The 25727-nt window shown below is 47.0% G+C and overlaps 1 protein-coding gene across 4 annotated transcripts in view; it reads left to right on the top strand.

Annotated features, from left to right (window-relative positions):
- The window catches only part of poe (E3 ubiquitin-protein ligase-like protein poe), a 567105-nt gene that overhangs the window by 183481 nt on the left and 357897 nt on the right, over nucleotides 1-25727 (top strand). For all 4 annotated transcript variants that reach the window (XM_075878938.1, XM_075878937.1, XM_075878939.1 and 1 more), the window contains 4 exons: nucleotides 3111-3245; nucleotides 19230-19324; nucleotides 21595-23542; nucleotides 23779-23808. In XM_075878938.1, coding sequence (XP_075735053.1) covers nucleotides 3111-3245; nucleotides 19230-19324; nucleotides 21595-23542; nucleotides 23779-23808 — 2208 coding nt within the window. The remainder of the gene's footprint in view (nucleotides 1-3110; nucleotides 3246-19229; nucleotides 19325-21594; nucleotides 23543-23778; nucleotides 23809-25727) is intronic.

Raw genomic sequence — 25727 nt, 5'->3', positions numbered from 1 at the left:
TGTGGCCATGTGCAGAGAAGTTACCCACAAACAGCAGCACTTTTTGATGTTGCTGCTCGCACCTTCTGTCCAGCTTGCGCATGTACTGTATTTACTCGCGTAATCCTCGCACTCGTATAATTTTTGCACCCCCACATTGCCCAACCAAAATAAGATTTTTTTTCCCGAGAGAACTGCCATAATAATGTTGTCTGCTCGTTCCAGCGACTGATGATGATAGCGTGCACCATCTGGTGCCATCTCTTAAGCATCAAGCGTACTATTATTGCACGGAGATTCAATCGAATCCAAGCCAAGCCAAAGTGGCAAGTGCGCGTTGCAGCGAAGGACCGCCGGTAGGTCCTTCGGAGTCTACGAATTTTGTGTTCGCCACTGGTGACGGCAGCTGAAAGCCACCAAGACGCGTTGGGCCTGCCGTGTGCATAAGACTGGGATTGATTGTAAAGTTTATTTCTTCAGAAGGAAACTGCAGATGATTCTGTTAAATAGCCATCAGCCCAATACTGACGTCCTACGCTTACCTTTTGAGGGCTCCTGTTGAATGACGAATGCTACCGCTACGCCCGCAATGCGCACAAGCTTTGCATATGGTATTCTAGTTCTCGACTATTTGCTTGCACTTTTTGTGTCTCTAATAAATCTTGCCTTGTGTTGAACCTGTGCTGTTATTGTTAAGTTTTAATTAGTATTTCTCAAAGCTTGCTGTTAGTTGCTGGTGTGAGAATCCCAATTTGGGGCCACTTCGTTTTCTTTTTCGCTCTGTACATTTTCGTGGAAAGTTTTCCCCACGTAATTCTCATACCCCCTAACTATGCATCGGTTTTCTGTCAAAAAAAAGTGCAAGGATTAGGCGAGTAAATACGGTACACTTTGAATAGCTGCTGTGTCTCCTACGCCTTCTTGTTGGCTTTGTAGTGAACAGTCAGAGGCACTGCCCCCTTGAAACATCTTGGGTGCTTCGACTTCCTTATTACAAGCAGCGGAAGCTTCTCGCTACCTGACATGTTGCTGCCAACGAGGTCAGGGAGCTGCTCCTTGCTGTGCTTGCCGCCATGGCAGGGGTCACCAGCAAATGAAAGCGTTTCATCTGGCAGCAGCTTGTAAAACAGTCCAATTTCGTCGCAGTTGAAAATATCGTCTGATAGAAACTGTTGAAGCAAGAACTACAGCCTTCCATTCTAATATTCGGCGACTACGGAATCGTCGATGGCGCCGCTTTCCCCGCGCATCTTCTTGAATTTCAAGTCATTGCACCTCTTGAAATCGGCAAGCCATCCATCACTGAACTTGAAATCTTTCACATTCATCTGAAGCGCAAAAACATTGATGACAGCAGTCCTAAAATCGGACCAAATTGCGAAATCAGACTCATGGTTGTTGTATCACAAACTGGCTACACCCGCAAGGTAGAATGTCAAGTTGGTCAACTTGCCGTCCTCATCTCATTTGTTGGGGACGCTCACGTGCTCATAAATGGCAAGCTAGTCTTCCACGTCAGTGCCATCGGCGTCAGTGAAAATGGGTGGATCGTGGATCCTAGAAACACCGAGACAATAGGGCGGCATGGGAGGAGGCGTTTGCTGAGAGGCGTCGTGGGGCATGGTAGATGGCAGGGTACGGGATCGAAGCTTCAAGGGCCTCGAATGGGAGCACAGCATTCTCCTCCAATTTTTCAAGGCGTTTATGAACCGGCACTCGGGGATAATGTGCTATGGCGACAGTCACGGCCAAGCACGGACTCGCAGCGCGAGCGGCGTCCTTTCAGAATAGACCCACTAGAAGGCACTCGAGAGTTCGACCCATTTCAAAGTTCTGAGGCTTCACTACAGTTCCAATATTCCAAGCATTTGAATATTCGCACAAGCCTACATTAAATGTATTTTAGATGTCTCGAAGGTTTGAATGTACAAACACATGGACACTAGCGCATACTTGAATACGGAAAGCCTGCGTTTGTTAGTGTTACAAACTGAAAGCTTGTTTTGATAGACGCAAGCATACTTTATGAGGTTGCTACCTCTAATGGATGTTCGCTCAAATGCATTCAATTTATGAATGTTAGCTTTGAAAATACTGTTTGGTCGTTGAAAATGCCCTTAAAATCTGAGTTTATCAGGTGAATTGTCAGATTTTACGGCGGGGTGTTATCAGATTTTTTTCGGATTAATCCAAAAACACAGAGCCCTAGTCATAATTTCCTATGAAAGATCTGTGCATCACGGCGCCACCGTTAGGTGATTGATGCCACTGCACTTGTGGCTTGTCTACTGGCTTGATGTCATGACTCCAGGCCAAGACTGCAGGACTCCATGTCAAGACTGCATGAATGCTAGTAGCAGTCGGCACAAGAGAGTTATTCACACCAACACATGTTCTCGCTGTGAGAACCACATCAGCTGCAGCTGCCAGCCCTTGTTCAAACTGCTGAAGATTGCAAGCAGGACTTGTGTGGGCATTGGCTTGAAACCAGCTGCGCAAGATATCTTCATTGCGTGAGATGTCTCGACTGCAGTTCTTAGCAGGTTGAAAATGTGCCGAGGACAGCCAGCTGTAGGTGATATCTCTTCCACAATGTACACTCGGAATTCTCCCGACAGAATGGTGCAGTAGGGCGAAAGAAAGAAGCCAGGTGTGCATCACTCGCATGGTAGCATGGTAAGTTTAGTTGGCCGAAATACTTTCAGCGGTGACTGAGGCATCCTGTTCAAGGGAACAATAGATAAATTTGTGCAAAGCAACCTCATATTAAGGGAGCAAAGCAATTCATGCACAGCAAGCTAGAATGAGGGAAGCAAAGTGCTGAGTCAATACATTTGCAAGCTTGAGGGGATCACTTTACATTGGACGTTAACTGCATTTGTCTTTGGTAAGTTCTAATAGTGAAAGTTCCAGTGTAAATCGAAGTGAATAGCAAACACTTTTTGAAAAATATTTAAAAATTTTTGAACATTCGCACACTCTTGAAAAATATTTGGTATGAATGATTGAAATTGGGATGCAGGTTATATTTTTTTCTTTTTTGGTGTGTTAGGGGTGTTTGTTACATGCAGGGGTGGGAATATGCAAGCAAATATGGTATCTAGTGCTTACTATGCTCATGTTCAATTCAGCTGTGCCAAGGACCAGCCGATTTGTCAGGTCCTGTCAGTCGTTCTGAACTGCCACATCTCATGGACCTGTTTGTATTGGAGGCCCTTATTGCAAAGCTGCAGGTGTCCATGGATTTCATCCTCTTGAAATCAATGGTAAGTGAGTGTGTAACAGAAGTGTGAAAATTCTGTGAAAGCAAGTGCATTCTGTTGTGTATATGAATTTTTAAAAGTTGTGGCAAAAAAGGTTTTGCATATTTCCTGCAGAAGTTGTGTAAGTATGCATAAAGGCCCAATCACACGCACGTGATTTTTGAGCGACAGGATTCGCTGTCGCAAAGTGCTATCCGTCGCTGTCTCTTTTTGCTTCGCAGGTGTCTGCAAAACTACAAAAGATTGCTTGTTGCTTAGAAATAAGTGTGTTGATTTCTGGCAAAGTGACTGCACCTCTGACCCTCGCTTAGGTTGCACTTTGCTCTTGATGCTTGTTATTCACACGTATTTCAAAGAATGCAAGGTATAGACCACCGACTTTATAGTCGCATCTCACGCAGTAAGTGAAGTAGCGATCGTATTTTGTCATTATTCTTGTTATTGATCGTTTGCTTTGATGTTTTGGTAGTAGCTTGCTGTAATGTAATCGTGCAAGTGCGCGATAGGCTGTCCACCCCGTGATGTGAAAACAGATTATTGTCGTGGTTAAACAAAAGATTACAAGGAAAGAAAGTCTCGAAACTCTTTTATGGCTTCCTTAGGCCACAAAACGCTAATAAATTTGGCATAATGTCATCGATATACTTTTAAACTTCTTTTTGCAGTTTATTGGCATGCACGCAATAGTTTTCAATATAGCAACAACGACTGATGCAAACATGTGGTTGCAGTCGTCTCAACGCAACAGAGCTTGTTCGTTGCTGTTGCTTGTCGTCATCACTTGAAAATTCTGTGCCTGCGGTTGGGCGTGTATCGTCCAAGAAGCTGCCTCCCATGTGGCGACGTTGACTACAACATGCCATATGGCATGATGTGTGACATGACTTGAAAAATCACTTTGGTGTTCAAATCCTGAATGCATACAAAACCTCATGAATATAAGAATGTTTAAATCCTCTCTCTTAAATGTGATAACTGCACGTAACTCTTAGAAAGCTCATATAACTAAGTCTAATGCAATCACTTCCAATCAGCTAGGTGTGAACCCGTTCGATCCTCGCATATTCATCTAAACCTTATCAGTACTTGTTAAACCCTTGCTTTGGTGATGGAATTTTTCTATTTGTACCAAACTTGATCTGCCCACACACATTCCCGTGCTTCAGCACGTTTGAATCGTCCTCGATACACAATCAATCCTAATCGTTCCCATGTAACCATATGACCGCTTATCAGTATATACACTATCATGATTGTCAACGCTGAGATACATGCGGTAAAATCTTGGGGATACATATGTCAAAGGAGAGTGAAAATATTTGTATCACCTGAAAGTTTGTGGCACCAAAAAACTAGCATAGTCCGTTCTGAAACCATGATACAGTTAAACCTGCTTATATTGAACCTACATATAACGAATTCCTCGATATAGCGATGTTTTTTTTTTTATTCTCCGTCGTTACTCTACAGAAGCACATGTTTATGTAACAAGGTAACAGCGGGAGACATCCTTTATATCAAAAATTTTTGCCACGGACAATCTAGGAATTTGCCCGGGATTTTGTCATTTTGGCACAGCGGGAGACGTCCTTTATATAAAAAATTTTTGCCACGGACAATCTAGGAATTTGCCCGGGATTTTGTCATTTTGGCACGAGCATGCATCTTCGGCAGTTGCCCCGCCACCAACGAAGCGCGCACGGTACGTTCGTTGACCCGGCGACTCCCATGAAAGGGTGCAAGGCGGGCAGGCGGGCCTGCGCCCCACGAGCTGGCATTGCCGCCGTTCTTGCCGCCACGAGTGAATGCGCGGATGTGCCCGCCCCCCCCTCCTTCTAAATCAAAACAAAAAAAGTTAAAGAGAAAGAGAAGTACTTATGCATTGGCAGTGCCACGGTCTTGGTTAACGTCGCCTATGTTAGGGCAGCGCTGCATATGGAGGACGCTTTACTGAACAGTTTTCCTTGACATTCATGTTGTACGCTCTTCGTTTTAGACACGCGTGCATGGTTGCATCTGTGCGCATGGGGTGGTCCGCGACAAAGTTTGGCTTTTTTTTTTATGCAGACAAACGTGTCGTTCCGCAAATATTTATGGAGCTGTGGTTATGGGTTATGTTTTGTTCAAAATTTCGGTTTTCCTTTCCCATTACATTTATTGGGCTAGTGGCACTGCAGTGTTGCAATTTCAATTATTTGGCGTGTCCAGAATTTCAGCACCTAGGCTTTTGAATTGCAACTGTACACAGGAACAGCTATGAAAACGAAGGAGTTTCTTACTAGCGTTTATCCGTTTTTCTACACATTTGCTATTCCTGCATTTTAAATCAGAAACTTCTAAACTTTTCTGTGTTTTCCTTTCGTTATATTTACCCAGTATGATTTATTTCTCACCTTTCATCACTAGAGTGCACATACCAGGGATACTGCTATTTCTATTCATGTTTTCGTTGGACGTTCAGTGTGATAAAAGAAAAAGAATTGGATCGGAAAGAAAATTGTTACCCAGTTTGTGTCCTGGAACAAAACAAAAACAAATTTTTTTTTTTTTTACAGAGTGAAAGCATTAAACTCAAACGTTGTCTTTCATTCCCGAATGAAACCAAAATATTTTTGATGGTTTTTCAGTTCCTGGGAAAATTGTCATGCAGGTTAGGCAGTATGAGCAATAATGCAAATCTTGAGGTACTGTATTAGGGGCATATCTAGGACAGGAATTCCTAAGTAAAGTTGGGTTGAAATTTGGTTAAAAAAAATGTAACAGACCTGTTTTTAATAATGCAAGAGAACTTTCGTACGTATTGCACAAGACATTATGGAGAGGAAACTCTTGGGGCTGAAGTGTGCTTTATCAAAACAGCGGTCTCGCATATTGGAAAGTACACCACTAGATGACTGGCTGCTTCTGAGATCATGCAGACTCCCTTGACAGAAATCATTGGGTCTGCTCAGAAAATTAGTAATTCAATTCACTTTTTAGAAAATTATATTTGGTCTAGTTGGTAGGACTGTGGTGCAGCAGTGAAGTATTAGCCATGCCAATTGCGCCAAACTGCACGGAAAGATTAATCCTGCTACATCCTGCTAAATTTCGACTATTCCTCGTCAAACGTGGCGTTTTCACATTTTTAAATTGAAACTAGGATCTCATGAAGTAGAAACGCCATGTTACCGCGACTGTGAGTATGCATAGATGGAGGAAAACGTTCGTGCTTGTGCAGTGCTTGTTGGATTACTGTTCTATTACACCATAAGCTGCTTGAGTTTCCTCAAATCAAATGTGGCTTGTGCATTGTGCATACCCTCATTTTAGTAAACGATGGGAGTTGCTGCTTTCATAATCAAAAAGTTGTTTTCATACATATACTCCTTCGAAAATGTAACCACTGGAAAGCGTTTAGTTGACTCTGCAGCAAACCACGCATCTGCGGCTGCTACTGATGGGTCAATTGCGCAGTTAGTGCTCGCTAGGTGTAGCGTGTGGACTTGCAACTCGATTGGCATGCCGCCCCGGGAAGTTCGCCTCTAGCAAACAGGACATTGAGGTCAAACAATATTTTATTCTCAAGCTCAACCGAGGGCAGCGCTCGGGGAACCAAATTTAGGTGAACAGCCACAACCATGGTGCTAGAAGTGCTTGGGTAGACCAACGGCGCCTCCAAAAACAAAACAGCTTTTGTACTCGTTTTGTGGAGAGGGCCCGAGATGGAGGCACAGTAACCGTGGCTGATGTGAGTTATGCATGGTCGCTTCAGGGCCACGGGCGCTGCTCAAAATGGAAAAAAACGAACAAAAAAAAAATACTGTCTCCGCTCTATAACGAGCGCAAAAACAAATAAACAAAAGCAGTGAACAAATCCGAAATTTGGACGCTACAGCTGCAGATATCAGTGGAAAATGTTCAATTCACAGCCTCGTTGGTCTGCGATAGGTGGATGCTTGTGCATTTAAACAGGTGTCATTGAAGTTTCATTTAATATAAGAGAAGAAAGTTCTGTTTGTTAAAGTAATCTTTGCTGAAACAAAAATAACCTATGGTAGTATCACAACAAAAAAACATACGGTCGATTTCTGTTGCACCAGTTGCATTTTTATGGAGGCTACATGCTGAGACCCGTGCACTGTGTGGTGTCAGTGTATATTAAAAAACACCACATTTCCAAAATTTCTGGAGTCATTCTACAGCATACCCCCTAATCATATCAGGATTTCAGCTCATAAAACCCCAGATATTCTCATTAACAAGCGTATTTCTCTCACGGAGAGAAGACTGCACATGCAGGCAGGGATGCTTAATAGAAAATTATCATCTCACAGTGAGGAGAGAGAGAGAGAGATAGAAAACTTTATTAAAAAGTCAGTCAAATGTTCAGGCATGTCCCATCGCCCCTAGCTGTCTGCTGGAATCGCTTGGGACGCGGCAGCAGCAAGGGCTTGACTGATCATGTCGCGCTGGACATTGGGGGTCTGGACTGCGGAGTAGGGCCTCCCAGGATTCTACAGTGTGAGAACCACATGACTTCAGCATGTCCACACCATGTCGACCAAATTCGCTACCTCATCACAAAATTTATACTGGGACTGGAAAACTGCGGGGTGCCACTTGCTGTAAAGTGCGGGGTTTGGAAAAACCCCGGTCTGTAACTTTCGCCACAAAACCTCGTTTTTTTACTCAGTGAGTTGTCCGCTCTCGGGTATATTTGCCGATTCAGCTTGTAGTGTGCGACAATTTCGTGGTATGTACGCATATCCTCGCTTCTTTGTTCGGTAACTTGGGAGGTTCCAGGGGTCGACCGGTAGGTGAGACCTCGGGCAACCGAATGAGCCTCCTTGTTCCCTCTAAGTGCCTGGTGAGCTAGAGCCTAGACAAGCAGAACCTGCTCTTTGGGTACTCCTACCATGTTTAATATACGGGCGGCAGTCTCCGACACCCTTCCAGATTCATAATTTCTCACGGCGTTTTTGGAGTCGCTGATGACCACCCTGACCCCCTTTTGCCTGATGGCCAAAGCTATGGCCACTTCCTCGGCCTCTACAGTCTCGACACCAAGGACTGTGCAGCACGCAATCAGGCCACCATCTTCCCTGACCGCCATTGCCGTGTGTGCCGCTTTGCTTTCATATTCCGCAGCGTCTGTATACGCGACGTCCTGTCGACCGGTGTACCTGAATTGTAATGCCTCTGCCCTGGCTTTACGCCTGCCTTCGTGAAAGGTAGGGGTAGGGTTCATATTTCTGGGTAGCGGAGGTATCTTTATCCCGTCCCTGATCTGTATCGGTATGTCTTTTGAACGCGCTTGCTCACACGTGGGCTCATAGCCCAATCTCTTTAATATTGCTCTCCCCGTTTTAGATCCGAGTAGTCTTTGATGTTGTGCAGTCACAGTAGCCTCAATCAGCTCATCGAGTGTGTTAGATACCCCTAACTTCATAAGTCTGTCAGTGGACGTGTTTGGGGGAAGTCCGAGCGCGACTTTCACACTTTTCTTGATGATGGTGTCAAGTTTGCCCCGCTCTGCTTGGTTTAATTTTAGATAAGGTGTCACGTACACTATCCTACTTATTATGAAGGTCTGCACTAATCTAAGAAGCTTCGCCTCCTTCATCCCAGCATGCCTGTTTGCTATTCGTCTGATGAGACGACATGTCTGATTAGAACTGGCTTCTAATCTAGCAAGTGTTTCAGAATTCTTACGGTTTGCCTGAATCCTCAGTCCAAAGACACAGATACTGTTGACCGCGGGGATCTCTGCGCCGTTAACATGCACATGGATGTGCACTTCAGGCTTGTTGTGGAGCCGCCGTTTTCCGGCGGGCATGAGGAAGAGTGCTTCTGACTTTTCGGCCGAGCATTTAAGTCCTTCAGGTTCTAGGTACTCCACGATTTTATCAATGGCGATTTGCAGAGAGCCTTCAATTTGGCCGTCACTGCCCTTGTTCATCCATAATGTTAAGTCATCCGCATAAATGGTGTGATTTAAATTTTCAATATCCTTTAACTGTTCAGGCAATTTTCAACATCACAATGTTGAAAAGAGTGGGTGATAACACCGAGCCCTGAGGTGTCCCCCTGTTGCCTAATTTAATGTCCTCGATGGATTCTTCCCCGATTTTTAAAGTGGCTGTCCTATTCGAAAGGAAACCCTTGATGTAGTCATAAACTCGCTTTCTAATGTTCAGGGAGCTCAGATTCTCCAAGATCGATACGTGCCTCACGTTGTCAAATGCTTTTGCCACATCCACAATAACTTTTGTGTCTCGCGTTGGCTTGTCTATAATTTGGTCCTTGAGCTGTAGCATCACGTCGCACGCCGATAGTCGGGGTCGAAAACCGATCATGGTGTCCGGATACATACCATTGTCTTCCATGTACCTATTGAGCCGCGCCTGAACGTCATGCTCCATGAGCTTACCTACGCAAGACGTTAGCGATATCGGCCTAAGATTCTCGAAACCGAGTTTTTTACCCGGTTTAGGAATGAAAATTACATTTGCGAGTTTCCACTCCTGCGGTATCGTCCCTTTTTCCCAACACTCCTGCGTGTACGTTGCTGGGTTAGCGATGGACCCATCGTCTAAATTATGGAGCATTTTGTTGGTCACTCTGTCCGGCCCTGCCGCTGATCTAGTCCTTAGCCGATTAATCTCCGTTTGCACCTCAGCCAGGGAGATAGGGGCGTCTAAGGCTGCGTTTTTCCGTCCTCCATAATCTGGGAGAGGTTCGGATTCGGCAGGATCAATGTATCTGCTCTGAATTTCGTCTAAGAGTTCCTTCCTAGTGCCTTCAAATTGGTGCGCCATCCGTTCCAATTGCTGTTTAGACGCCGTCTTCGTGCTCTTCGGATCTAAAAGGTGGCGAAGTCGCCACGTCCCGGCCGTACTTATATTCCTATCCATCTCCTGAAAAACGTTCCCTCACCTTTGCTTCGTGAGCGTGATGGCGTGCTCTTCAGTTTGCCTATTTAAAGCCACTATTTATTTCCTGATACTCCGATCCTATCTCCTCTGTTGGAGTCTGTTTTCCAAAGCTTTCTTTTTCTTCCAAAAATTTACTAATTTCCTGTCTACCACTTCGTTGTCCTCCTCGGTTTCCACCACTTCAGTGGCTTCCTTAACAATATGTAACACCCCATCGCACCACTAGGCAATGTCAGAAATGGGAGTTGGGTTGCCCCTGAGGTCCCTGAAAAAGTCCCAATTTACGGCCTCTACCCTTCGTTTCCGAGGTGTTGTCGGGCCTCCCTCTACCACTGTTTCTATGATCATGGGATCACTGCCTAGGTCCTCGTTTGTGTTGCACCACGTAGCACTAGTGCCGCTCCCCGTCGGAGTAAGGTCGGGTGTGGTGTCAACTGCTACTCTGTTTCCCTTCCTCGTTGGCTGCAACGGGTCGGTTATTAAATCCAGATTATGAGGTTGCATGTCATCCCACGATTTCCTGCCCTTAATTGAAGCCTGCTTATATCCCCATGCCGTGTGGTGAGCGTTAGTCACTGACGATCAGCAATGGGTTGTTCCTACTCTAAAGTCGTGTAGAAGCAAAGAGATCCCCAAAGTCGCATCGCCTTTGTCTGGGAGAGCTGTATATATTTAATACGAACAAGCTAGCGTTTTTCTTTTTTGGGGGTATTAGTTCTATGATAACATGGTCGATGTGTGCATTACCAGTGTCATGCTGCACCGCCGTACCGTTTCGCCGGACCAGGGTGGCCCCCTGCGTACTCGTGCCTTCGCTTACATAGGATTTATAACCCGGCAATGTCGCCTTTCTCCCACATTCCTATAAAGCTATAACATCCGGTCGATCCCCTTTCCTCAGGAATTCCTGCAGAACCGCAGGAATTCCTGAGGAAAGCCTCTTCCTGAGGCGCGTGAAGCCTCTGCAGTTCCATTGCCAAACTGGACCTGTGAGCCATGATTGCCACTAAGGTTATTCATCGGCCTGCCTAATACTTCTTGGGCGAGCTGTTCATACGCCTGATCCCTCTTCGCAAATTCTGTTTTAAGTTCCTCGGTAAGTTTATTATCCCGCTGATGCAACTGCTGTGTCAGATTTTGAAACATCTCCAACATTCGTTTCTCGAAGGCCTTACGCCATTCATCGTCCTGTGTAGATTTGGCTTCAATGTTTGTCTCCAGTTGCGCTATTTTCATGTCTATCACATTCTCTACGTTCTCATGTATTACGGGCTTTTCCGCTTCTTTTGCCCTCTTTTTAGCTGGAGGCGGAGTAGTGCTCTGCTCCTCCGGCCTTTCTATATTTGGATTCTGTGGCATTCGTGGTAGGGAAACCGGTGTTGGGTTAGACGACTTAATAGCTATTTGAAGCTTCTCTATTTGCCTACTCATCATTGCTAGCTGCTCTTTAAGCATGCAATTCTCTTCCTTAATGATGAACATTTCTTCATCACGTTGTGGGAATTGAGGCTGGCCCGCTGCCTTTGCGCGGGCTTTCCCGCCTTTCTGCCATTCTCATGTCCCGACATGTCTGCCCTCCTTTGCTGTCTGCCGCGCTGGGAAGGGCGGAGTGACGTTTAACTCCCTCACCCGGTAGCGGATGTTGACTGTGGCGCCGCGCGGGGAACCTCCCGAGAGGTTTTTCGCGCGCTGCGTCGGGAGCGGCGAGTACAGTCCGGGACTTCAAACGGTGAGCCACGCATTCTTTTCCGTCCGTCGAGTCCCGTCGCTCGGGGCTCGTCGGACTTCGCTGACGGCGCCTCGCGCCCGATGCGAACGCTCACCTTTTGTTGCCCCGCTGCGTACTCACGGCCGAAGGGCAGTACGGTGTCCTAGTGCGTGGCCTAGCTACGCCGACCCGTCTCCCTTCGAAGCCAACGCGAGCGCCTTTGCCCTCGCTCGAGCAACCGGGCCCTTTGTCCCGGTGTCTCCGTGGATCACCTTTACCGCGGAGACGTGCTCGTGGCACCCCTGTGTAGTACTTTGTGCCCGTGGCGTGGATAAGCCTACTTGCTTTCCCGCCGCGCCTATTTGCAACGGGCTGTACTGCGTTTGGTGTTGCCACAATAAAGTGTTGCGACTTGAGCAGTATCGTGTTTCCCGCCACGGCGACGGTTAACGCGTGCCCTGCGGCTCGCTAAGACCGGACCCACGCTGGTGGCCGTACTCCTTCGGGATACGTGTACACCACACTGGCGCCCAACGCGGTATCAAAAGCTCTAGCTTTTGATTGCTCTTAGCGAGTCAGTTCGCCTGCACGATTCGGGCTCGTCGCAACATGTCTGCTTCGTGGCATGCCGCGTTGCACCAAGCGGCCACCGCCTCTATCGACGGGCGCCCTTCGGCGCTCGCCTGTGTCGTCACCCTTTTTTGTGGTGAATACACTCCTACGTGGTAGCTGACGCGCTATCTCGTGCCCCCTGTTGTCTGCCGAGAACCTGGATTTCGGTGCGACGGCCGCTCGCGGTGCCTTAGCACATGCAAGCGTTGGGGACGAAACAGCAGCTTCGCCGCCATTCGGCGAGAAGGGCGAGTCCCCATGCGGACAAACCTTGGCTGCTAACCAGGTAAGCGGCGCACCGCTAAGCGGCCGAGCGGGGGAGCTTTCCGAAGGCCACGAGGCCGAGAGCGAACCCGTAACGCCGACTCACGCGGCGGTTGCTGCGGTCCTGAGTGGGCGCGATACCAGACTCCCCTATTTGGGAGAATGGGAATTGCTTTCGGCAGCGAAGAGCTACTGAAGGCTCAGCAGAGTGATCCGTTTCGAGTCTCGGAGGGACGGAGCGCCGTATACGCTGCTTGCTTTGCGGCGGGCGCCGTTAAACCGTCTTGAGAGGCGCGGAGCGCCGTTACGCTGCTTGTTCTGCGGCGGGCGCGATTAGGGGGCTGAAACAGCGTGTGTCGCTGAGTCCCCGGCGGATTCATTTTGCTGGACCATGACGGGCTCCTGCTGAACTATATAGCCACTGACGACGAGTCCAGCGACCCGTTTAAGGTGGTTATGCCCAAAAGTCTGAGAGCCGCACTGTTGCGATCCTCTCACGACGAATCCATGGCCGGTCACCTGAGTGGCTCGAAAGTTTTTGCAAACTGAGCAATGTTGTGACCTGGCCCGGCACGAAGCGTGGCTTTTATCGCTATTCCGTGCCGGCCACGTCTGACAAACGGTTGAGCCAAGGGTTGGAAAGCCGCCCGGTCTTATAAACCGATTGTCAGGTAGCGTCCGTGGCGCGTACTAGCTGAAAGATCCCCTTTGGGAAACCTCAGCCGTGCCCACATCGCAGACCTGAAGCCCTTTGTCACGGTCTGACGAGCTCGCGCCAGTGCCCTGCGACACTTCGCGCAAGCAACGGGCACACCCGGAGCGACGGACCGCATTCGGACCCCGCGCCGGTATAATCTGAGGAAGCGGTCACCTTTGTGATTTCGCGCCGGACGGCGGACTTCTCCGCAACCGAAGGCCCTCAGTTTACTGTCTAGCCTCAGTATAGGTTAGCTTCTTTACGGCTTTTTCTCGTAAAGAAGTTGACCCCGCCCTGTCTGCTGCCAGTGTTTTTTTTTTTTTTAGTGTTCATGTGTATTTCATGTTTCTTTTGTCTACTATTAAGTGTTATTTGTATTCTATGTTTTTTTTTGCCAGATGTTGTGTGTCATTTTGCTCTGTTGTTACTTTTTTTCCCGTGTTCATTTCGTCTACCGCGAAGGGAGCTGTGTGTGACCTTGAGTGTCGGTGCTTGCCGGGGGAGAGAGACGAAGGACGCTTTGCGCCTACCCTCGCGCAGCTGTCGGCGGTGTGTGTGCGTGACGCTTCAGTGCGAGCCCGCGAAGAGTGCGTCGGCTTCCTCCCATCGATGCGGACACTGGAGGTGCTGGGGGGGGCATTGACCCATTGACATCAGACCGTCTGGCTGTGCTCTGCTCTCGGCCGCCGTCGAAGAAGCCCTGCTGCCGTTCCCACCATGGCTCCTGCGCGAGGCCAGCTGAAAGCATCTATATGCTGCTGGCCAACGCCAGGGCGCCTCGCAGCCATTTTTGGTTCGGCCTCCCTGACCACCGGAGAGGCCCGGCTTCCCGCAACGTCCAGCTCCGTCATCGAGCCAGAAATGCGGGGCCTCCGAAGCACAGCCGAGGCAGCGTTCGTCGGACTCGCTGCTTATCAAGACCAGCAACGAGCCATCAGTGAGCCCCCTCCCGTACCTCTGACCTCGCACTCGGGCATCGCACCCAGCGGACACTGTCACGCCTTTCCGCACCTCCGCGCAGTGGACGCTATCCCCCTTCAGCACCACGAACACTACTGCCACGTTTCTGTGCTCCCTTCCGCAGTTATTTGTATAGTGTCATGTGGTTACTTCGTTATTTATGGTTTGTTTCTCATCTGTGATCTTTCTTTAGCAGCAGTAACAGGGCTGGACTGAGGTTAGCTGTCGCTCATAGCAGTGTCATTTTAACTGCATGGGTGACGTCCGGCTGCCTTTTGCAGACCGGTAAAGGGCAAATTTAGGAGAGGGGGATGTGGGAATGGAGACTGGCCCGCTGCCTTTGCGTGGGCTTTGCCGCCTTTTCTGCCATTCTCATGTCCCGACATGTCTGCCCCTCCTTTGCTGTCTGCCGCGCTGGGAAGGGCGGAGCGACGTTTAACTCCCTCACCCGGTAGCGGATGTTGACTGTGGCGCCGCGCGGAAGCCTCCCGAGAGGTTTTCGTGCGCTGCGTCGGGATCGGTGAGTACAGTCCGGGACTTCAAACGGTGAGCCACGTATTCTTTTCCGTCCGTCGAGTCCCGTCGCTCGGGGCTCGTCGGACTTCGCTGACGGCGCCTCGCGCCCGATGCGAACGCTCACCTTTTGTTGCCCCGCTGCGTACTCACGGCCGAAGGGCAGTACGGTGTCCTAGTGCGTGGCCTAGCTACGCCGACCCGTCTCCCTCCGAAGCCAACGCGAGCGCCTTTGCCCTCGCTCGAGCAACCGGCCCCTTTGTCCCGGTGTCTCCGTGGATTACCTTTACCGCGGAGACGTGCTCGTGGCACCCTGTGTAGTACTTTGTGCCCGTGGCGTGGATAAGCCTACTTGCTTTCCCGCCGCGCCTTTATGCAACGGGCTGTACTGCGTTTGGTGTTGCCACAATAAAGTGTTGCGACTTGAGCAGTATCGTGTTTCCCGCCACGGCGACGGTTGACGCGTGCCCTGCGGCTCGCTAAGACCGGACCCACGCTGGTGGCCGTACTCCTTCGGGATAAGTGTACACCACAACGTTTATCCTGGGAGGCCCTCTCTCCCCAACCCACCTTGCGGTTTGGCGACGTAGGTCTCCCACTGTTGACGACAGCACTGCCGGAAGTCCCTTCATTTACTGGACCAGTCATTGGGGGCAGCTCTCCTTCTTGTCTTTTCGGTAGTCTTGGGAAGGAACCTGCTTTTCCTCTTGACCCATTCCGATGCTTCGACCGACTCCTGGACCGTTCTTTGATCTCTTCCATTCTGCACGTTTGGGGATTGGCGTCTTTCGCCTTCCGCTCTTCTCCTTCCATGCGTCGCCAGGCCTCCCGCTGTCTCTTTTTTATTGTATAAGGGGTCCTGAAAGCTTCCTTGCATTTTTGATCTGCTGTCAGATGACCTTTGCCACACAGCTTACACTTGGGTCACATGCATGGTCCTCGGGTGCAGCTGTCATTCCGCATCCCCGGCAGTGAACATGGTCGCTGATACACACGTCCGATCTGTGTCCTAGCTGGCCACATCGGTAGCACACCTCGTATCGTTTCTTATAAAGCACGAACTTCAGTGGTACGCCGTAACAGTACATCCACCTGGGCACTGTCTCATTTTTGAAGATGATGACCGCTGAACTTGAGTTCCCCAGCTTCTTAACGCCAAGTATCGGTGGGTTCCTTGAGTTGTTGAAAGCCTCTGTCAGTTCATCTACTGACAATCTCTGGTCGATGCCTCGCACCACACCCCGCCCGCTATCTTCATGCGGCACGAGGTACACCGTGACGTCGTAGTTCTTGCCTTCAATCTTGATAGACTTAATCCTGGTCACCTGCGAGACAGTGTCTATGTCTGGAGTGCTGAAAATCAGGGTGCCTTGCTTGTCATTAACAATGAGCACTTCCTTTTCTTGTCCCTTAATCCACGGAATTTGCGCTGCCATGCGCACCGCCTCACTGAGCCTGTTGTTCGGAACTTTTGTGAGCGCCAGCCCGCACTTCGGACGAAGGATTATCTTGTAGTCGTTCGCCAACAACCGCGGTAGGTACGACACAATCAAGCGCTCCGCCATCTTGTGCCCCAGCTTTTTGTATGCTGCGTTCGCAGCTGCCGTCTTCTTCCTGTCTTCGCCGGGCTCGGCTCCACTTCTGCCAGGGCGTTGCCATCTTGGCGTCCCTGTCTGTCACCTCTAGCGGAGTCCCGCAGCTCTTTGACATGTTTTTCAACTTTCGTGATCCAGTCCACGGTTCTGAATTCTTTAGGGGTAATTTCAGTACCCTCCACGGTCACCTTCATTGCCGTCGCGTCTCCACAACGAGGCTCTGACGCGAACGCCGGGGGCGTCGGCCACCGCCGAGCCGCCGCGTTTCTTCATTGCTAGCGTTAGGCTTTGCTAGGCGGAGACACAGTCGACACCAAAATAGCCATAAAATGTCCCAAAACGTACTCACAGTCCTGAAGTCGTGGTCTAGATGATCCCTAGAACTTCAGGCAGGCGATTATAGGAGTTGTTTGCTGTAACTGCACAATTTCCACCAGACAAAACAACCGAGGCACATCCGAACTCCCTGGCCCCCTGGTAGCCTCCCATACACAGCGAGGATGAACTCAAAAACGGCACATTTTGTTACCGTGATGTAGAGATTCGTTTTATTGCAGCGCAGTGAGATGACCCGCAGGCACACAATGAATCGCGCTACCTCGCCTGATGAGCATCAATATGTTTGCTGCTACTGACATTGCAAGGGAGTTGGATGTATTGAATGAGTGTAGGTTTGCCCAACTGAGCTACAATAACGTTCAGTTGTTCTTCAAGACTCGCCACTCTTGTCATGACGACACGGCTGGGTGCAGTAGCATAGAAGAATTAGCTCGTGCCAGTTGCGGATTCATCTGGCTGGGTAGCTGCCTTACCAGCATAGGTCGATAGTACTTGTGAATTCGATCCTGCAGGTCGAGGGATCGAATCCCGGCTGTGGCGGCTGCATTTCTGATAGAGGCGGAAATGTTTAGGGCCCGTGTGCTCAGATTTGGGTGCATGTTAAAGAACCCCAGGTTGTCGAAATTTCCGGAGCCCTCCACTAAACCGTTTCTCATAATCATATGGTGGTTTTGGGACGTTAAACCCCACATATCAATGAATCAGCTGTTGTGCATGGAATTTTATGAAATGCTTCTTAGCTGCGCTTTATTAGATGCGAAGCATTTTATGAGTGAACTTGGTCCGGTGGTGTGCACACTCCACTGTGCATGCATGTCCCCTCCTACTATCTCGTCCCACAACGTCAATGCGCGCAGTGTCTGTTAGCGAGTTTGATTGAAAAAAAAAAATGACTGCTCGGGCTCTGTTCTCTGGCCATCCCGTATATGTAGGCATGGGATCTCGACCTACAAGGTAGGGCTGATGGGAGATTTCTCCTGTGTGTTGTTGTTGAACAATAAAAGTTTGTAGTGTGTATGTCAACTAAAAGTGTTCTGTGGGTCTTTGTGTCCAATTGGAGTCTTGTCTCTCTCATTGCCTATTAGCAGTGATTGACATGTTGTAGTAGGAAACACCGGTTTATCACTGCGTGCTTTCCTCCTGCGCAACGCCACCACTAGTGTAAGTGTTAGCGCCTGCGGCGTCGGGTCTACTCATGGTTCCCTTTAGCGGGAGATGGTGTAATTTTTTCAACTGTTTTAGTTGTCAGAAATTCAGTTTTTCCACTCTGAAATGACCCTTGAACATCTCCAACAGCCTTAACCTCTGCTTTAATTTACGCTCTTGGTTGCTCATAAAGCTTTTTTATCCCTTCCTTTTCTCCTGTTTCAAAATGCACTTTTGGTGGCTCCATCTAACATATGCTTTTGATTGCACCAAAAAGCGTCTTTTCTGCTTCAAAAGGTGCTTTTCGCTACTCCAAAAATCTGCTCTAAAATGGCCTCTGCCAATCACATCACTGAGTACACCTACTTGCATTCCTCTTGGAAACATGAGAATGTGTTTTACCCCTCTCCCACCTTCTTTCGAAAAATGCAAGTAATTAATACAAACTCATTGTTTTTACAATTATTTCAACTTCAAATTTTCACATAGATAAAACCAGTACAAGCCGTTATGGAACATCTTTTCTTTTTTTTGATACGGAACGGAGCTTTTCAAGGTGCAAGGAAAGTGAACGTACACTAAATACAGTTTGTTTCGACACCCTGCCTACAGTAGCTTCCTCACTGGTTTGTGCAAGTTGGATATAAAATTGGGTGTCAGTTGCACTCAGCTGGCTCCCATTTGTCATGTGGAGGATAAACAAACACACATGAAGGCTTAGGTGTCACTCGGTGTATTACATTTTTTTTATTGCATGCTAATTCAAGTTCTGTTTAATTTTATACGCAAACTTTATGCACCATTATCATAATAAAAATGGCTTACTTCACAGGGAAAATTTTATTAAGGATAGGATTTTTTTTTTTCTTTTAAAAATGTCATTGTGCCTCGCCTTGGTGGTCTAGTGGCTAAGGTACTCGGCTGCTGACTCGTAGGTCGCGGGATCGAATCCCGGCTGCGGCGGCTACATTTCCGATGGAGGCAGAAATGTTGTAGGCCTGTGTGCTCAGATTTGGGTGCACGTTAAAGAACCCCAGGTGGTCGAAATTTCCGGAGCCCTCCACTACGGCGTCTCTCATAATCATATGGTGGTTTTGGGACGTTAAACCCCACGTATCAATCAATCTAAAAATGTAATTGTAGTCAAGTTGTTGGAAAGTGGGTGGCATGTGGTCACTTACTTTTAAGAACAGTTTGCTAAGTATGGTGGTATTTCGTTTTTGTATTTTCTTTCAGAATGAGAATCTTATGCGGGAGGAGTTCAAGGAGTTCTCATGGGAGATCTTACCGATTCTTCTTCGTCTGATCAAGCTCTACAACACTTGCATCAGGTAGTGAATGTGCCTTGCCTTGTGGAGCTTATCAGCCATTCAAACTTAAAATTCAATGATACTGTGACTAAGTACACTTTACCACAGTGAGTGTCACTTGGTGACACATTGCCAGTACGGAGAGAAAAGTGTGATATATAATTAACAGCAGTGTAGTGTAATTCAGTAAATCAGTGGGTACGTTGTGCTGAATGTTTCACTGAATGGGCTCCAAACTTGATTTGGAAATATTAAGCTATTTATACGCTATGAATTGCTTTTTATCTCATTTCAAAGTTATGTAAAGTAGTACAGTTTGACCTCAATATATAACAGCTGGTGAAATTGCACAGTGTAGTATAACACCCACCCTTAATTATAATGAATGTTTTTGTCAAAGTAGGTTTGCCACTCGATTATCTTTATAGCAAAGAGGCTAAAGAAATTTTTTTAGACTGTCCTTTTATTTAAATTAAGATTTCGCCCACAAAAGGAAGTCAGTTTTGTTAAACATCATATTGATAGCCATGGACCACTGTCTGACACTGCAGCATCAGCGCCCTATTCACAGCAGCTGAATGACAGGCAGAGCGATGAATTGGGATAGTTGGTGATTGTTCATGATCACCAACTAAAACAAGGTTGTGCGCAGTATTCTGATAGCCTATGGTAAAAAAATACCTAAGGCAGACAGGTCGCTGTATTAAACAATGTCACCTGGAACACAGATACGTCTGCCAACAATTGTAAAAAAGCCGGTAATCTTGTGGCACGCTGCGTACACAGCTCATAGTGGTGACAAATATTCTTGTGTCATCTTTTTCTTTTAGTCTTTTTGCTGTGTCCTGCTCTTTGCCTTATGCCTCCTATCTGGTTTTAACCCTTATTTGACGCTTCGCAAGGTGTTAATGAGCCAGTTGAGTTTATGCACCACCTGTCCTGTAATTTCTGTCCCATTCTAATCTCGTAATACAAAGCACACAAAATTGGGAATAACAGGCAGAAAGCCGAAAAGAAGTCTTGTCCAGCACACTGTGGTGATTGGTAAATGTGAACCTTTGGTGGCCATTCTGCCACTATAGCTTGCCAACATAAACCTGCATGTCGACCAAAGTGGTACAACATTGAATGCTATATCCTCTAAAATGAATCACTGCTCTTCATCTGATGTGATGAATACATTGATATTCGTGGGAATCCAACAGGGGTGCCTGCATTGGCAGGCCTTGTTGTCTTGCGATACTTTGGACCCAAGCACATGGGAGTTGAAAATCTCCACTCATAATGGCCAGGCTTTGTTTCAAGTAAATGTGACCCTGGCGGCTGGGCTGAAGTTGTGTGCTTGGACCTGTAAGGCCTTCTCTTGAAGGTGACACACCCCTTTGGCCTCATGTTCACATAGATGGGACCCCTATGTTTATCTGCCTGATCTGTAGTTGCCTTTTCCTGTTTCTTTCATCTACCTTTGCCTTTCTCTCGCACTGTTTTTAGCTTTGCTCTTTTCTACTCGCTTCTTTTGACCTCAGATTTTGAGGCAGTTGTGGTAACCTTATATGACAACCAATGTAATTATAAAAAAATAGTGAACAGAGAATATTCCTGGAAGCACCATTTCTACAAAATGTTTATGCATTTGTGGTATTTGAGTTGAGTAGTACTGAATTATATTTAGCAGTCCTGTTATTTTTGTTCAGTGTGCCATGTAGCAGATGCCACAGGAACAGTCTGTAAAGAAAAAAATCCATTTCAGGTTTACCTGCAAGCAGTTTTTCAAATGGTGATGAAGAGTGAAATTAGTGATAATAAACTATTGTGTTGGAGAAGGGTCTCGTGTAAGAAATACGCTCCTGAATTTGGGTTTTTATCTTTATATATTAAGTGTGTAATTATGAATAATACACAAAAACGTTTAAAAATGAGGAGAGAGCTTATACCAAACAGTAGCTACGAAAAAAAAAAAGCATGTGCATTATATGCAGTTACAGACAGTGGCAAACCTTTTGAATAAAATAAGGAGAGATAATGGCTGTCATGAATCATGAGACATTACTTTTTGGGCTGCATGTGAGTAGGAATGAAAAAACAAATGAAAATATAATGTAAAGAAGTAGTAGATGTGTTATTGTTTTCATTTGATGAATATTTATAATGTTAGTTTCAATTCTGTGAGTCACCTTTGTTGAGACACTAGAAAAGTGTGTATTTGATGAACCATGCTTTTGAACTGCCCTTGACTTTCTGCTTTTCTCTCTCCTCTTTGCTTTTTTTTTCCTTTTGTTATTTTTTGAAAGGTGGAGTCTTTTGCTCCAGGCCATCGACTTGTCAACTACAGGGCGTTCAGAAACAAGCCTGCGTGCTATGGACGTTGTTCTGCGAATGACTTCACGGCGCTGCTCTCAGGTTTCAAGCACCGTTGCTGCAATTGTGTCACATTTGCCACCACAAGTGGACTGCACCCTTGATTTTTGGAATGCAATGGCAGTAAATGTCTGCAACTGGAGAAATGACTTTGCTAATGACAGCCTTCCATCAGAGAGCTACATTGCAGCCGTGCAAGTTGCTCATTTCTCCCCTTTGTCGGCAAACTCTACATTCTTGATCAACTCCAGCCTGAAGCGCATTCTTCAGTGCCTTGTGCGCTTTGCTCAAGATGTCTACTGCTGGTCTGCAGGAGACAAGTTCTCTAATGATTTTGTGCGGGCCATGCTGCCACTGCTGCTAGACGCTACCACCGAGTCTCAGACAGACTTTGTAACGCTTGCGCTTGAAGGCATAATTGGGTCCTCGGACACAGAGGAGTTCGCACAGCATGTTTATAAAGAGATGTTGGCAAACAGTTATGAGCTGGTTATCGATTACTCTCACAAAGAAAGTGAACTCAATGAATTGGTGTTTCATGAATGCCTAAAGTTCATGGAGAATCTCGTGGACAAGCAGCCTGGCAAAAAAGCTCTGGAAGAATTTTTCTGTGATACAGACATCTGGAACATTTTGTTGTCTGCAGCGGAAGGAAACTTGAGTCCTGCATATGGAACCCGTGTTCTCAAGTTGTACAGCAAACTCTTCATCCAAATTAACAGAAGTCCTGGTGATCCAAGTATGGAAAAGTTAAATGCCACGCTCTCCAGAATGAACCGACTGAATGAACTAGACTTAAAATCTCTCCAAAACTGGCTAAGCAAAATTGTAACTGGTTCCAAGGGAGCAAAATTCAGTCATAATAGCCTTTCTGTTCAAATGAATCGACTTTTGCTTCAGCACTTCGCAAATTATATGGTCAAAGAAAACAGCAAGGTGTCAACTCAGATGGCTGGTTCTTTCTTAGCAGCACTGATTGAAATTGGAACCCAGCTTTTATCTCCAGCATCTGCAGGCATTGGCTTCTCTGACCTCATGGATGCCATGTCCACTTTGGCAAATGCAGGGTCTGGCTGCGGCCATCTGCAGCTTTTCAAGGCAGCAACAGAATGGCTCGAGGCCTGCAGGAAGTATTTGTCCCAGAAAGATGTGCTAGAGAAGCTAGAGGACAATGTCAGTAGCGGGAAGCACCAGGTCATCATGAATGCTGCTTGCTGCGTACTCTCATACATTGCGGACTTAGTGGGCTCCCTCAAGCTTCTGGCTGAAAGACCACTCAATGTTGGCCGGAGTGGAGCTGCCAGCCCACCACTAGATGGTGATGGTCAACACCCAGAACCGGACTCTGATTGGGCTGATGAGCTGGGTCCCGAGGACGATGAATCTGGTGGCGAAGACTCCGATGAAGATTCTCTTTGCAACAAGCTTTGCACCTTCACCATGACCCAGAAGGAATTCATGAATCAGCACTGGTATCACTGCCACACATGCCGTATGGTGGATGGTGTAGGTGTCTGTACTATCTGTGCCAGGGTGTGCCACAAGGACCATGATGTGACATATGCCAAGTTTGGCTCCTTTTTCTGTGACTGTGGGGCCAAAGATGGTGGCAACTGCCAGGCTCTAGTCAAACGTAACCCGCAGATCCCATCAGATACAGGGCCCGTGTCTGCATCCACCACAGCAGCAACTTCCCTTGCCTCAGAAAATGTGCTTCCCAGCTCAATACGTCGTAGGACTTCGTCTCCTGTTCAAGGCCCTGGCTGTGGATCTGGTTCAAGTGCTGCTGATGCCCACCCACCTCTTGCTACATTAGTGATCGCTAAGAAGGCTGCTGAAGAGACTCAGAAACGCCGGCAGCAGCTGGCAAAGAAGTTGGAGGTAAGATTGATGTACTTTTGTGCAGTGCTAAATTGATCATTGTTATATATAATTTATTGTTATACATAATTTATTAGAGATAGGTAGTTCTTTTTTATTTTCAGTTATGTTGTGTTATAGTGCAGTGTCAGTACACAGAGTAGCTTAACAATATGACTGACATTAGACTAGTCTTGCACATTCATTGATTTGATAGGTGGTTCTTTATTAACCTACTGAAATTTATTTATTTCTAGGCCTTTCGAGGAGCCCTTGTCGAGCACATCGTAAGTCTTGTTATTCCATTTTAGTTTTCAGAATTTTATTATGGAAGTTGTTTTTGCAAGAGAATAGAGTAAATTTTAATGCAGTGAAAATTTTGATTTTGATGAAGGCACAGTGGTGTTGGTGCTTATACCGAACGGTCTCGTACACCATTGTCTATTATAACAGTGGTTATCTGTATGATAATGAAAGGAGAACTTTTGGAATCATCACCTTTTAGCCCATTATAGTTTCACCTATATTTGTGGCACTGTGATACAAAAACCAGCTGTGGTATATTGATGTCAAGTACAAAGAACTAGTACGAAAGAAACTTTGGCCAAATCAAGCCAGTAGTTTAGTGAACAAAAGTGGGGCATATATGTTCTACTGACTCATGAGTCTCATTTCAAAAAGTAGGAAAACAATGTCCCACTGTCTCGTCAAGGCACCATCTCCTGATTGCATAACAGGTATGTTGGGATCCAATTGCTGAAGCAAGTGACATAAAGCATCGAACTTCCTCGGGGCCCACTTTGAAGAGGTATCCAGCTCTTTGCATTATACTGCAGCTTTTCAACGACTTAACAAAAATCGAAAAATAGAAACTGGAGTGAAAACCATCTAAACACGAGGCACACAATAACCCTTTCTCTTTGGCGAGTTACAAGCAGGGGTGGAAGTGCTGCAACAATTATGCCATTTTGCGCCAATCTGACCTCCAGATTGCGCATAAATGGCAATATCTGCGATAATTGTCGATTGTAAGTGTAAAACGCCAAATCTAGCCGATTATTATTGTCGACTGAGCAACACCGAAGGTTGCCTACACAAAGCATGCGGCCACATCCATATCCAGTGTAGTTCAATCATGTTGTGATTCGGTTCATTCGTAGGGCTCGGTAGTGCTCGTCTCATCGTTGTTATCGCCGTGGTTTTCCCGCAAAAGTGGTTGCACCAACACGAGTAGCTGCAAATTGTTTGGTATACAAATGCACTAAACGGCAGTGCGCGTTTACAAGTACAAATGTGATTCTCCAACGTGTGCCATCGCCACAAATAAACACAGTACCACAGCAGATGTTGCCCAAAGTATCCAGCAGAAAGTCCTTTCCTCCTTTTTACCAAAGTGCACGAAAGATGCTCTGCTGGCTCTCTCGCGCTATCATTTCATAGCGTGCGGTAGCGACGCCAAGGAACATTTCGAAACTATAGTATTTATTGCAGGGTCCAGGATAAGCAGCGACTAAGATAGCAACAACGCGGGTACTATTGGTGTTCCCCGATACATCCGTGTGCTTCTCTACCGCGATCGGATACTAAGCTACAACTGACAGTATCATTGAAACATGGAGCAGTCACGTGTACTCCTGTTTATTTGCGTGCAACGCGGCGCCTATGCTACCCACGCTGTCGCTGCCTGGTGGCTCGCTTTACCGTTTGCGCGAGCTAGCCGTGTGAATTTCTCATCGCCACTTAGCTCCAAATTGAGTGCAGATGAGCAGAGTAGTGTGTTTAATTAGCATGGGGAGCGAAGTGCGCCGTGATTTGCGGCTATGAAAACGAGGTAAGCTTTGAGAATTCTCTGTCAGCTGTGTTGCTTAATGATGGGAACATGCATGCACGCACACATCTGTGGGTGGTAAGTCTCAAAAGCTCATTAGTACTGAATCTTTAGTGAAAAGCATTGAAATTTTTTTACCAGAAATAATTACGATTGACGATGATGTTTGACCCCAGATAGCTGCTCTAAAACTAATTTCTCTGCTCCAAAACACACTCTTTGGTGCTCCAAACCTGCTTCAAAACTCTCCTTTTACTGCACCAAAGCTCCACCAAAACATTATTCCTGCTCCCTGAGCTGCTCCAAAACAAGCCCACTTCCACCCCTGTAGAAGCATCACCAAATGGCTGAAATAAATCTGTTGCAGGCTCAGATCGG

Source organism: Rhipicephalus microplus, chromosome X (genome assembly GCF_043290135.1).
Source record: "Rhipicephalus microplus isolate Deutch F79 chromosome X, USDA_Rmic, whole genome shotgun sequence".
Classification (NCBI taxonomy): domain Eukaryota; kingdom Metazoa; phylum Arthropoda; class Arachnida; order Ixodida; family Ixodidae; genus Rhipicephalus; species Rhipicephalus microplus.
Note: the sequence above shows the minus strand (reverse complement) of the source record. Positions and strands in the feature narration are given on the sequence as shown.